General features: G+C 46.4%; 3 protein-coding genes across 3 annotated transcripts; 2 read left to right on the forward strand and 1 right to left on the reverse strand.

Moving 5' to 3' along the window:
* Positions 1-18: 18 nt before the first annotated feature.
* CNBC4070 (hypothetical protein) lies at positions 19-2,473 on the forward strand (the record flags this gene model as incomplete). The annotated part of the gene is made up of 15 exons (XM_771823.1): positions 19-207; positions 257-541; positions 596-741; positions 784-817; positions 893-1,059; positions 1,115-1,193; positions 1,249-1,326; positions 1,375-1,421; positions 1,493-1,544; positions 1,749-1,792; positions 1,851-2,036; positions 2,087-2,142; positions 2,202-2,218; positions 2,270-2,367; positions 2,416-2,473. The coding sequence occupies 15 exons, from the start codon at positions 19-21 to the stop codon at positions 2,471-2,473; spliced, it is 1,536 nt and encodes a 511-aa protein (XP_776916.1).
* Positions 2,474-3,265: 792 nt separating this feature from the next.
* On the forward strand, positions 3,266-5,713 carry CNBC4080 (hypothetical protein; the record flags this gene model as incomplete). The annotated part of the gene is made up of 10 exons (XM_771824.1): positions 3,266-3,416; positions 3,473-3,948; positions 4,010-4,249; positions 4,308-4,452; positions 4,515-4,600; positions 4,657-4,760; positions 4,812-4,851; positions 4,906-5,281; positions 5,337-5,581; positions 5,642-5,713. 10 exons carry the CDS (start codon positions 3,266-3,268, stop codon positions 5,711-5,713), a joined length of 1,935 nt encoding a protein of 644 aa, XP_776917.1.
* Positions 5,714-7,472: 1,759 nt separating this feature from the next.
* Positions 7,473-13,229, reverse strand: CNBC4090 (hypothetical protein; the record flags this gene model as incomplete). Its single annotated transcript, XM_771825.1, has 20 exons — positions 7,473-7,738; positions 7,797-7,858; positions 7,906-8,452; positions 8,504-8,651; positions 8,701-8,794; positions 8,850-8,908; positions 8,967-9,040; positions 9,091-9,208; positions 9,269-9,540; positions 9,593-11,463; positions 11,517-11,705; positions 11,775-11,811; positions 11,937-12,040; positions 12,098-12,324; positions 12,375-12,417; positions 12,475-12,557; positions 12,610-12,663; positions 12,716-12,819; positions 12,871-12,997; positions 13,071-13,229. The coding sequence occupies 20 exons, from the start codon at positions 13,227-13,229 to the stop codon at positions 7,473-7,475; spliced, it is 4,638 nt and encodes a 1,545-aa protein (XP_776918.1).
* Positions 13,230-13,433: the final 204 nt, after the last annotated feature.

The following is a 13,433-nucleotide window of genomic DNA, read 5'->3' on the forward strand; positions in this document are numbered from 1 at the left end:
GGATAAGGTAAGTATTCCATGTTTAAGTGGTTTATGCTCTTAACTGGTGATGGGAAGGGGCTCAGCCCGACCCAGCCTCACGAAATTCTCCCTCCCAAATTCTCCGGTCCTTTCTTGCCAGGCCTCGACGTTGGACCCTGGAGTCCACCTGTTACTCAACATCAAGGTTGGAGCTTCCAGCAGCAATCTGTTAGTGCCGTTGAAGAGGTATGCAATACTCTATAGTTTTGTATCAATGCTGAACTCTGTTATCAAGCGGCTTGTGTTGGCAGATGCCAAGATTCAACAGCTTACAATGGAAAATCGACGTCTCCGGCAGTTTATTGTGAATGGAAACCTAGACAAGCCTGCTGCAAACTCAACGTTGTCCAAGGTTAACAATTATAAGAATCAACAAACTAATACTCGGCCAACGTCCACTCTTTTGGAAATGAAAGACTCTCTGTCCGACTCTACCATGTCAAATTCAAGCCTCACGCAGGGACTTCAGGATATAACCAATACTTTTGGTGCAAACCCTTTTGCAGATGAAAACAGCTCTGTTAGTGCATCATAAATTGATTAAGTTACCACTAATGGCATGCACATGTTACAGACACAGAAATCAGTATACTCAGCCCCTCATGTAGTTGTGCAAAGCGTTGTGCAAGGAACGTTCAATTTCGCCACCATGCCTACTCACCTTATTAGAGCCATTGTTTGGACTCTTGCCTATTGTCAACCTAAAAACAATCATGAAAGGTAGATGAACCAGCTCTGAAGCTTGTGCTGATGCGTGCATAGCACGGGATTGAAAACGGCCGTCAAAGCACTCACCGTGAGTCGTTGAGCTGGCCAGCAATGCTTGTCTCATTACTGGATGATGGAAACGCTGATTGCAATCTTGGCGCAGGCCCGCTTTGGAGTGTCCGATACATCAGAACCATCTACAATCCTTACTAAATCCATTATTGACTGGGCTAAACCCCTGTGCTACACATCATGCGGTAACTACCTCTGTCAACAACTTCTTGAAAGAGGAACATTGGAAGACAGAAAGTCATTCCTCAATCAAATCAGGTTAGTCTCCGCTTTTATGCTATACATTAAGATTAGGCTACCACGACATATGAAGTGATGATATCGTGCCAATTGCAAGCAACAAATTTGGAACCCACGTCTTATGCAAAGCAATCAATCTGAAGGAGCTAGAGGTAGGCGTTAGAAGTTAAGACTCAGTTTGGGCGCCTCATTGAGCAACGCAATCAGGAACCAGTAGCTGGTGCTTTATTTAGGTACGGAGTGTATGAGTCTATGCAGACTGGTGCCAGGAGGCTTTGGAGGGAGGTGAGTGATGTAACGTGTCGCCGTAATTCCTAACTAACCATCCTCAAGTACCTAGAAAAGTGCCGTCAAGCCAGAAACTCGGATATTTTCCAAAAGTAAGCGACCATATATCAGGTTTCATCAGCTTACAGGATGATTCAATACTTTAATTGCTCAAATCGAACAGGGTCAATCGTGAAATGGTCGGACGCTGGGCTGATCTGGCCTGTGCCAACGAGGTAGGTCATTCTACGCCGCATGAACTGCCCACGACATGGGCTGACTTCTTGGTGTTAATTTGGCTGCATCTAGCATGGATCGATATCAGTTCAACAAGTTTTTGAAGTCTTTGGATCCCTTGAATTAATGATTCCTTGCTTTCAAGAGGTCGGTTAAGGTGGTCGCATTGTTGATTTTCCTCGATCAGCTGACAGGGATTGAAGATTTTGGAAGATATAGCGCATATTTCCAACAATCAATTTGGCCAGTGAGTACGAGCCTAAGGTGATTCGCAGTCCAATGATTGAGGAAGGTGACATTTGCAGCTTTGCGATCACAAAACTAGTTAGCTACCCCAATTTCTATAAACAGACATGCGAGGCAATCATAAACTCCTACCCGCCAGTTGCTACCACCCATCATGGAGTGAATCTTGCCAAGATCGCCCTGACCGAAGGAGGCCGGGCAAGCTTCATTAAGTATGTGGAGGCTATTTGTCGACAGGATGACGGGTAAGTTACTGCAGTCTCTCTGGTCCTACATGCCCTCACATTCTTTTTAGGCGTACACCTGGAATCGTCACCATCGCCACATCTTCCATTGGTAAAGCCCATCTGAGTGAGTAGGATTTACTTGTCTTACACCGGTGATTCGCCCATTCCCTTACGTCTGGGTAGCTTTTCTCATGTCATGTGTGAGTATTGCAATATTTTCCATTAGAAAGTTTTCTGACAGGTTCTTACAGCTCACTCCTTCGGAGCATGTTCGAGTTCGTTCGACCTGCCGTGCGTATAGCACCAGTCTTCGAAACTGCCAAAGCGGTAACGATCTTCTTCGGGCACTGTGCGTGCAGCTAAATATGTAATAATCACAGATACTGATTTCTTGCAGCGGCATCATGCATTCCACCTCAGCAAAGCATCGTAATACTGGCATCAATAATGTATGAACCAACAGCATTCAAACGTCAGTAGAGAGGATTCCATCAATAGGGCCAGCTGATGTTTTTACCATGTCCATAGACACATAATATTACGGATAGTGTTGTTTGACAACAATCGTTGCAGGAACGGTCTGTCCTAACAGACGTGTTTGATTCCTCAGAACTATCATGCCATGATATTTGGCTAGCTGTGGATTATTTTAGTCATTTGTTTCTCATCAATCATACGTACATATCATTTTATCACGGTCCATCAGAAATTGTCAGTAATTATCAACGTCAATTAAGATGAATAAGATCTGTATTTTGTCCATCTGTATGTTGTCAAGAAGCGGCGTATTCGATCTATTTGGTGACAGGTCCGCTAGGCTTGCTGCTAGGTCATTATGATAAGAGACGTACCACTGCACTGCAGAGGGTTTGGCAAACGTCTGATGCGCCTGAGATAGGCGGTGTAAGCTAATTTATAAGTTGTCAAAAGGTTAGTGCGTACGTAAGTATTAGTATGACTTTGTTGAATTCTCACCATCTGCGACGGACTTGCTTCGTTTTTAAATTTTTGCTATCGTTACGTATGTCAAAAGCAGTTTGACTCTTGTTCTTTTAAAGATTAGCTTCCGTCAGATATAAATTAGAGACTATTTATACGGAGCTACATGATATGACCTCCACCGCCGGCGCCAGTACTATAATAGTACCTACCTCCGTCGTTGGTTCGTTCGTATATTGTTTTTTGATAACCTACCCTATTAGCTCATCTTCTTGATCCGTAATATCCCATACCTCAATCTCGATACAATGACAGGCGAATCCTCAGCAATACGTAAGTACGACGTTGACTTCAAGAAGACACCGGGAACCCTCAGTATTACGTCAACCCATATAATATGGGTTCCAAAGGTTAAGGATGCTATGGATCGTCAAAGTCAGGCCATGAACAGGGCTATCAGTGAGTTCTTCCCAAGCTAAGATCAAATGCACTTTCATATCTTACAATACACCCAGATATGTTAGCAAGTAAACCTGAAAACGAGCGCGTCAGTCTCAAGATAATCTTCAAAGAAAACGTACCCCCAGGAGGTCTTCATTTCGTTTTCACCAATGCCAACACTAGAGGAGATGACAGAAAAGCTGTACAAGATATTCTCATACCATTTGTCGCCGCAAACAAGAATCCCACTGCATCAGCCCCCGGTACTCCCGGATCTTCCACCACCCCGAACACTCCCAGTGCAGCAACGAGTACAGTTATGTCAGATGTGGCCAAAGGGAAGCGAAAGATGAATGAGGTGACCCCTGCGGGCCTGTCGACCGTGTCAACTGAATCTTCTCCTTTACCTCCTGCAGTAAGATCGCAGAGGAGAAAGTACAACACATTGCGACAGAGGGTACTGGAAAAGAATGACGCTTTACGGATGTTACATCGTGATTTGGTGTTGGGAAGGCAAATTACTGAAGAGGAATTCTGGGAGGGTAGAGAGGTGGGACAAGTTCTTTCAAATCTCTAGGTCTCCTTACTAAACTCTTATTATGTATCATCAGGCGCTCATTCAGGCAGAAGAAATGGCGTACGCGCAAAAGCCTGGTAGACCTTCTAGACTGTTAGACGACCGCTTTGATCTCGATGCAGGAAGGAGAGGCAAGACTACCGGAGGAACGGGTGTCGGTATCAAGCAAGCAGACAATGGGCCGGTCATATTGAAGCTCTCAAAGGAATTGACAAGAGAAATATTTGAAGAGTTTCCTGTTGTTCAGGACGCTTATGCGAAATATGTCCCCGGGGTAAGCCCATAGATTCTCAATGATAGACTAATTATGTCTTGCTTATAATTCGAGGCAGATTAGCGAAACCGAGTTCTGGTCCAGGTATTTCACATCGCAGCTGTGGGAACGACATCGTGCCAGTGTGCGAAAATCCGCCAATGATGAAATTTCAAGGAAAAAGGATGACATCTTTGACCAATATCTCGAAGAGCCGGATTGGAGTGGGTAAAAAAGCTGGGTACACGTTTGCCTTGAAAGCTGACGCTGAAATGTGTTCATAAAGATCTGCAGCCGAGGCAACCCATGCCGGATAGAGATGGCGTGGAACGGTATCTTGATTTAGCAGCAACAGAGGAGGATCACGGAGAGGTAAGAAAGACAAAATTTGATAAAAGCCTGTGTCGTTTTCTAACTTTCATTTGCAGGCTACTTCTATCCGAGATGTCACAATGCAGGCAGGGAGGGAACGAAGTGCTCTCCCTCTAATAAGGCGTTTCAATGATCATTCTAAAAAATTGCTTCGCGCTGCGTAAGTAATTGTTATTACTGTTTACGAGAGTGAAAATAATGTTCTTAATAGGAGTGCTGGGCAGACTGTCCGAAATAGCGCTTTTGGCGGGGTAAGCAATCGTTTTCTGTTTACTGACCGGGTTTTCTGACGCATTTCGCCGCAGGACATTGGTATATATGAGGAGATCAATCTCGAAGATCTTCATGATCCGTCAGCAACACCAGCTATCATTCTAGATGTTGAAAATGCTGCTGCCTTGGATGAAGGAGATGATAAATTAGCTCCTACAGGCGTTCTCCCTGGATATTCTGATTCGGAGCTCTTGGCTATGGCCACTGAGTCTGCTTCGATCCTACTTGATAGCATGCCCGATTTCTCCAGCGTCTGCTTGGCCAATCCCGGTCCGTTTATCGACGACGACGAAAGTCAGAGAAATCCAGCATATGAAGCGTTTGCTAAACAGAGGGATAGTCAGGCTGCTGCATTGGCCACTGTGAAAGATATGTGGTCGCGAGCTAATGCAGAAAATGCTGTGCTGCGTGAGTACCATCTCTCCGTGCAACTAACCCATCACAAGCTGATTTTGATTTGCAGCTGTCTTCCCAGAGATGCTTTTTGAACAAATTCGGTCATGCCATAATTCGGCGACCGAGTTTTTGCGACAATACTGGTCAGCCATTCTACCATCCGTCCCGGGAGCGCTTGGTGGGCAAACCCCAAGTGCTAAAGATGCCAAGGCTGCCAAGATGGCTAGTTATCTGAAGAATACTTCAAATAAAATTGAAGCAATTGTGCAAACCGCGCAGATCACTGGTTTCGATCCAGAGAGGGTCAGAAAGGTATATCGGTACATTCGTCTGTCTTGTATAGAACATAAATCTGACATGCGTATATAATAGGCACTTGCCCCTACTCTTGGTGCAGTTGAGGTGGCTCTTGAAAGAGAAAGGAAAAGAGTGAAAGGTAAATAGACGAGTAGTGCTTTTTTGGCATGATGTACTTGTATAAATACAGTAGCATCGTGCTAGTGTATAATCTTTGATCATCAACATTGAATAAAATGAATGACTTTCAGAAACGTAACATTACACCTTGTAATTCTAGTATGCAAGGGACGTAATCCCATGACAAAGTCCCTATGAAAAGAGTCACAAGGGAGCAATAATAGGATGAAGAATAACTAATAAAACAAAATAATATGGGTTGGCGGCGTTCATACAATATCGTTGCCATTATATTGGATAAGGGATGAACCATGGAGGCATAGATGAAAGAAGGGTTTTGAGAGTATCTGGATAGAGCGTTTGTCAGGCAGAACTTAGGTGGATAAGGAAATGGAGGAGAACTTGAAGAGAACAAGTGCGTTGTTGCAAGAGTTGGTCAGTGCTCGGCAGTCCAAAAATGGCAGCGTTTCGGGGCGGTTGTTGCAGAAATCGGCATTTTTAATCCGATTTCTGTGAAGGTCATCTCATGTATTGATCTCGACTTCCTTCCATTTGTCAAATTCGCCTCCATTACAACTTCCCATGCAGCACCAGCATCGCCCCCCGCAAGAGATTTACCACCCACCTCAGCCCCCCTCGATCCCCCTCCCCACCATAAACACACTTATTCCCCGTCTCACCACAACAATAAACGACATCGACTCCCTCAAAACACTCGTAGCCAATGGCGCCCATAACGATACAATCCCTAGCTGGTAAGCCAAACGCTCACCACCTGCTTCTATGCTCCTAACTGTCCCACTATGATAAAAGGGATGTGTTGCTGCAGCGTTACTCTCTTCTCTTAGGTCGAATCAACGCCCTCTCGGCAACAATAACTGCCCCTCCTGCTCGCCCCAATGTGACGGGCTATTCTCAAAAACCACCTCCACAAACTCCTATTCTTTCACGTTATCTCGTTCATCCTCTGACTCCCCTGCCTTCTACTGACAGCGCTGGCTCTGAAATCACACCTCTGGTCCAGGACGCCTTCTTCCAAGCCATCAACACCGTACCTCTTGTCGCTGCGCCGGCGGATGACCGGTTTGAAGGGATGGGACCCAATGTTTCGTTCTCGCATACTCAAGACCAGTTGAGAGCATTGTCTGAAATGGATCTGGAAGATCTTCGACGAAGGATCCTGCTTATTATGGAAAGAGACGGGATGAAGGCGAAGGCTATGAAAGAAGAGATCGACAGAAGGGCAGAAGAGGTGGACTGGGCAATGAGAGTAGACGAAGTCGAAGAGGGAGACGATTATGAAGACGATGAGATAGCTGTAGCCCCTACGAAAGGGAATGATGAAACAAGGGACGATGACGATTTGTTTGGCTCAGATGACGAGTCTATGGAAGCAGTGCCCGCCGCCGATACTGCGTCAACACGACACTCAAAAGAACAACAAACATCTATGTCATGCGCGACATGGAAGCCTACGGACTTTGTGAAGTTCATGGACTCTGGTGCCCAGCCGTTGTAGTTGCAGCGTTCAAAGACGCAAATAGATAGAAATGAATCTGGCACTTGTACAAGTATCTATGTATGGTATGAAAAGCACATGTACCACTTGCATTAATGACCATTCCACCACGCAATAGAACCATTACTCTGATGAGACAGTTATTGTACAAATTTGCACATCCCAGTACAGACAGATAGATTTGGCTATTAATAGAAGGATTATATCCCATATATCTTCATTCAAACAAAATTACGATTCGTGTGCAGCAAGCATATCTATATACCCTCATTCCTTGCTCTTCTTCATAGAGAATCGACCAGGACTATCTGGTAAAGATTTGGAGCTGACGCTAGGTGTCCTGATCCTGGATCCCAACCTCATGGGTGTAGGGTTTGCAAAGCCAGTGTTCCAGTCCAATTTCAAACGCAAAAGGCCTGTACCATTACTGAGCTCAACCCAAACGTCGGCATCGGGTACGGCAGGTCGGATGTGTCTCCATATATCGACTTCAGCCTCGCCAAGTTCAGGATCTTTGCCGAGGGTATGGTGGTCTAAAGCGGATTCGGATCAGCTCGCTTCCTTCATACTTTTGCTGACGGCAAGACTTACCGCATACAGTCACGGAGAAAGACTTTATATTAGGAGTTAGGTTGAAAGAAAAACTTTCGTTCCTGCAGGCGAATTAAAATTTTGAGCCGTGGCGGAATGATGTACTCACCATTCTGGAGCAGAGCCTTTGACGTGTTCGGTCTTCACAGTTTTACCTCCCGCTTTGATCTGAACATAAGGTTTTACACTGCCTTCCCTATTACTCTTGAGGTCCTTGGCGCTGATAACGGTCACACCGAGAGTCCCTGGCTGCTGAGGACTAGCACTCTCCCCTACTGGTAATGTTGTTGCATGATGACCTGGTACGGCCCCATCGAGATTAGCGCCAACGGGAGCAGAAGTCTGACCTGCTGCAATACCAGAACTTTCGCCAATAGCGGGAGTAATTTCGGTACCAGGAGCTACAGGAACAGAAGTGCCGGTAACAGGATCGATGACGACCTCTTTTCCCGTTAATTTGTCCTTTTTCTTGATCAGGCCAATGCGACGGCCAGCAAACCCGCCGACGGAACCCAGGCCGTGAGCGACGCCACCCGCGACGGCACCCCCGCCATGAATAACGCCCTTGCCAACACCAAGAGGAACACCCCCAATTTGTGTGATAGCTCGACCGGCAGAGACAAAGGAGCTGGTATTATGACGCACTCGAGCAATGACTAGTCATTGCATTAGGATATGATCGTCGAGCAGTCATGTGAAGTACTCACTTTCAGGGGTGAAGAGCAATCTGAATGTAAAAGTGCCCTTCTCTCCTCGCTTTTCAGTGATAACAGGTAAAGAGACCTCGGTAGCTTCAAAAGGTTCGAGAACAGCTAAATCGATTATGTTCCCACCCAAGGAAGTTGCGGTACCGACCTGCCAGGACATGTCAGCATTAGCAGGTTGCAAAACGTAAGCTACTTGCCCTGTCCCAATCGAATATCTCAAATGCAAACTTAGCCGCCACGCGAGAAGGAACCATGGTCTCGAAGCTCTCATTCCATACGGGGTGAAGGGTTCTATTTAATGGCCGTGAGCACTAGGCTGTAATGAAAATTCACACTGCATTCTTACTTTTTTTTGGTTTCCGATTTGAATACCTTCATGTCGTTCAAAGAAAAGACCACATATGGCTTCGATGAAGTCGTCCATCAGTAGGTGGGGACGGATAAGATGCTCACGGACACTCACATCAGATTTACCACTCCTATCAGCACCATGCAATGCCTTAGCATCTATTACATCAACCCTGAGGATACCCATGTCTGAGGGCTTAAATCAGAAATCAAAACCTTCGACTACTTCAATGACTTACTGTTAATACTTTCTCGAGGTTGAAGCACAATGTCTACAGGTACAAAGCGAGCAGCAATCTGAACAATACTTCTATTCGAGCCATCGGGTTCAGTAAGAACGAAGTCATAAGGAGCGTTCTGCATCGAAGATCCTGTCCTTAATACTTATCAAACTCTCAAACACAAGGATTTACTCACAATGGACCTTTCCAGGAAATCCTTAGTGTCACATTTGAATTCAGCCACAACATCCTCTTTACTATTCTCATCGGCTGCATTAATTCTCAACCAAACTCGACTAAAGTCAAGTTCACGGATAAAGCCTTCACCAACTTGGTCCCAGGTTGGGTGATTACTGCGAGCTTTACCTGAAGTGAAAGCAGGCCAGTAACCATCATCAAACATAACTTCAAGGGAGCCACGCCGAGCAAGTTTGCCAGAGATAACTTGGAAGACTATAACTCCGGATTCTGATCAGACAGTCAGCAAGTGATCCAACTTCTTGAAAGAGGCAAAACTCACGGCATGACAAAATCTCCTCGGTAGACATAATTACTCCCTCCCGCGGATCCTCTGCAGCTGTCTCCGGTTGGGCATCTTCTTCTTCGGCCGTAAGAGCAGCTGCAGCTATCGAGGCGTCCACGACCGACTGATTGGCATGACCATTGGCATCTCCAGCAGTAACATCGTCGACCCCAACGATACCGCTAGGTACGGACGCAGCCTTGATGGATCCGTTGGCTTCTGGAGTGACTGTAGCCGTGACACTGGAACTAGCGCCTTCCGCAGCAGACTGAGCCTCAGTAGCTTCCGCTGCAATTTCAAGCTCGTTCTTCTGGGCATCAAAAGAGACTCCACCTCGGAGAGAAACGGCTGGCTTGAAATCCACTTCGTAATGTAGTTCACCCTTGAAATGGTTTGCCTTGTCAAGTTTGATTCTGTCCCTCCTATCTTGAGAACCCTTTGAGATGTAAGGGTACTTCTGCTCGCCACTTTCGTCGATGTAATCTCTAGCGGCCAAGTCCACGTGACCAAGCGACCTGTCTTTACCGATATTTTGATAATCCATCACTTCGAGCATGAAGTGTTCCCGAATCGAGTGCACAGGCACATAGATTATCTGATCCCATTCGGGATTAAGATTATTGTTGATAACCTCAGTTCGGGCCATGATACGGTTGTTGCCCATGATCCTCACATAGGGATCAGATTTACCACCCAAAGCAGCCTCGACATTCTTCACATCTACAGCTCTTTTGAGCCATACACGAAGGATACCAATTGGAGGTATATATGAATTAGCACCCCCAATGGAACCAGTCATAGCGACGGCCTTCCACTCAGCAGTCATACGGACCTTGCCCTGACGTGAGCCCTTGAGAGGGAACCAGTCTTGGTGCCTTTCCTTGGCTTCGAGCAAATCAGCCAGACGAATAGTGACCATTCCCAAGCTCGGGTCAACTGCGAAGTCCTTGCTGTCGGTGATAGCAACCGTCACAACTGAATTGTGCTTCTCCGGTACAAGGAATTCACATGCATCTTCCCAAATAGGTTGATTGGCATGTTTGAGAACCTTGGTCCTATGAACTTCATTTTTGCCCGAACCAAGGAAGACGCTGGCGAAAGGACTGAGAGCACCCCCTCCCAGAAGTGCATGTGAGACATCAAGGTCCTTGGCTTGGTGAATGGTAAGACGAACAATGCCCGTCTGAGTGTCCGGAAGTGGTTCAAGTGTGCCATCAGCGTTCTTCTCTGGCTTGAGGACAGGGAAGTAGGACAGATCATATCGAAGTGTGCCACGATCTTTGCCACCGCCGAGAATTTGGCCCACAATACCCTCTTGCTCAGCGTCGTCGGCAAGCGTGCCGAGCTCGTGAGAAACGGTACCGAGCAAGCTGTCAGGACGATGGTCATTAAAATCAAAAACGTTGAGGTTGAGAACGTCGGCAAGGGAATTAATCAAAAGGAACTGAGTTTCATGGAAACTAGGGTTGGAAGTAGAACGGATTGTCTTAGTCTGGGCGATGGCCGGCTTTGCACCTATGGAGAAGGACACATAAGGATCGGGATCACCTCCACCAAATTTGGTTGCTTTGAGGTTGCGAGCGTCAAGAACAGTGACACGAAGGACGCCAATAGCGGCATCAAGTGGTGTACCGGAGAGGAGTTGCTGCAAATCGATGGTGAAAACGTTGGGGTCGTACATCATGGGACCGAGATTGGAGTGCACTTGGTCACGGATGAATGGGGCGAGGCCTGGGATACTGTTGATGTCAAATCCCAAAGTCTCTCCGCCAATAGGCTTAAGCACATAGTCGAACGTAGGCTTTTCAATGAAACTGATATCTACTGTCTGCACATGGGGAAAGTTGGTCATCAATTTCAATTTGATTCTGATGGCGATATTAGCATACGCCCCTGGCCATGTACAAATTGCAGACTATACCTCATTTTGCCAGAGAAAGACATGTCTTCCAGCAAGACAGGCAATGCCTTGGACAGCGCACCCTTACCAACTCGGATGCTAAGCACAACTTTTGGGTTTACCTGTTTGGCAGCTTGGCGAGGGGTGATGTCTTCAAGATCGTTCGGAGTGAAAGACAAGGCCCAGTCCATGATCACAACATCCTCGGGACTGCTCATAAATTAGTCATAATTGTGTGGATACGACAGTTCATAATATGGCGCAATCTGATCAACGTACGTTTTTGGGAAAGTGCGGACATAATCAATACGAGGAGCTGCGCAAAATTAGTTTTGATTTACATTTGTACTGGCTTAATCCTGACCTTTAGTACCGACTAGAGAAGGACCATAAATTAGATTTGGCCCTATTCTTTAAAATACACACTCAAGTCCGACTCACGAGTAAAAGTAGTCATACGGATGCTGTCAACGCCAGGAGGGGCTACTCCAGCCAGAGCAGCATCAGTACTTGCTATGATCGTTTGACTGAGGACAGGCTCGTAGCTAAGATATCGGTCAGCGAAACGTTTCCACCAAACTATCTGCCCATCAGCAACGCACATAAGCCAAAATCTTTCCAAAAATGAATTAATCCAGTCCGCGCTTTCAGTCTCAGTGACTAGCCTCGTTTTCACCAGCTCTCTTTGGATGTCGTCCCTAACCCGCTGCCTAGTTCGCGAGATGGAGATAGAGTAATAGGACGAGCAAAAAGCAAGGACAACGATAATCCAACCCCAGTCGAGATGAAGAACAGTGAGAAGACGGGTAGATAGGATGGCAAAAAGGATCTACGACAGATCAGAATTCTTCGGGGGATAGTTAAGCAATCAGAACTTACGACGGCCGCATTGTGATACCAAGCACCATACATTGTCTCAGTGCTGATGTGATACAAAAGTCATGAACGATGGACAGCAATTCCTTCGTTGGTAGCTCACAGGTAAGTTTGCAAAACGGTAGCTTCTTCTCTCGCTGTTGCCGTCTTTCCCAAGCCAGCTGCTTGCTTCCAGCCTGCCATGACCTGAATTGATTGTCAATTATGATCAGGGGATATGAAAACTATCCCTGCTTACCCAAGTAGGGATAGAGGGAGCCGTGTTGGAAGGGATGGAGCCAGGCATATCATCCTACGAAACGATCAGCGGTAGTAGAGCTTCTGATACGATTTTGAATACGTACGCTGCCTTCCCTCTGACCTTCAGCTTGAGACGCCTTGTCAATATCCGCAAGTGTCACGGTTGGTTTCGGAGCGTTGGCGGATGTGGAGCTATCAATGATTACAGCTGCAGGAATTTGTAAGCCACATACGAAAGGAAGTCGTCCGCTGTTCATACCTCGCGCGCCCCCGCCGTCCCCAGATATGCCTTCCCTCACTTTATCCCGGCTAGGTAAACCAAGTGATGCCTTTGCCTTAGCAGCCGCAGCAGCCTTTACCGCTGGCGATGCATCCGGATCAAACATCTACAATACCAATCCCATCAATATAAATATTTGGGTTTTGATGAGATAGCGTCGAGATTTTCTGATTACTTACGTGAACTGCGGCTCCTCTGACTTGTTCTACACCCACCATATTGCCGACTGATCCCACAGCGGAAGTCAAACCACCCGCCACAGCTCCGGGAGCTTTGGCTAGGTTGTTGAATGTCTGTCCATTCGGTATCGCATGGTCAAGAGCCTTAATAAAAGGCATACTGTCACGATAGTGCTTGAGAGCTCGTTGGTCTGTGAGATCGAACCAACTGTGGGAAGCTGAGTTTCAAGCCGTAAGTTGATGAAAATGACAGCACTTGATATTAGTAGAAATTGAGGATCTGGACAACTAAAGTGATATCGTATCGTGCGTGGTGTTCAAGGGATGGGGTGGGAGAAGAAGGGCGAAGAAGAGGAAGCGAAA

The sequence above is a fragment of the Cryptococcus neoformans genome, chromosome 3 (assembly GCF_000149385.1).
Source record: "Cryptococcus neoformans var. neoformans B-3501A chromosome 3, whole genome shotgun sequence".
Classification (NCBI taxonomy): Eukaryota; Fungi; Basidiomycota; class Tremellomycetes; order Tremellales; family Cryptococcaceae; genus Cryptococcus; species Cryptococcus deneoformans.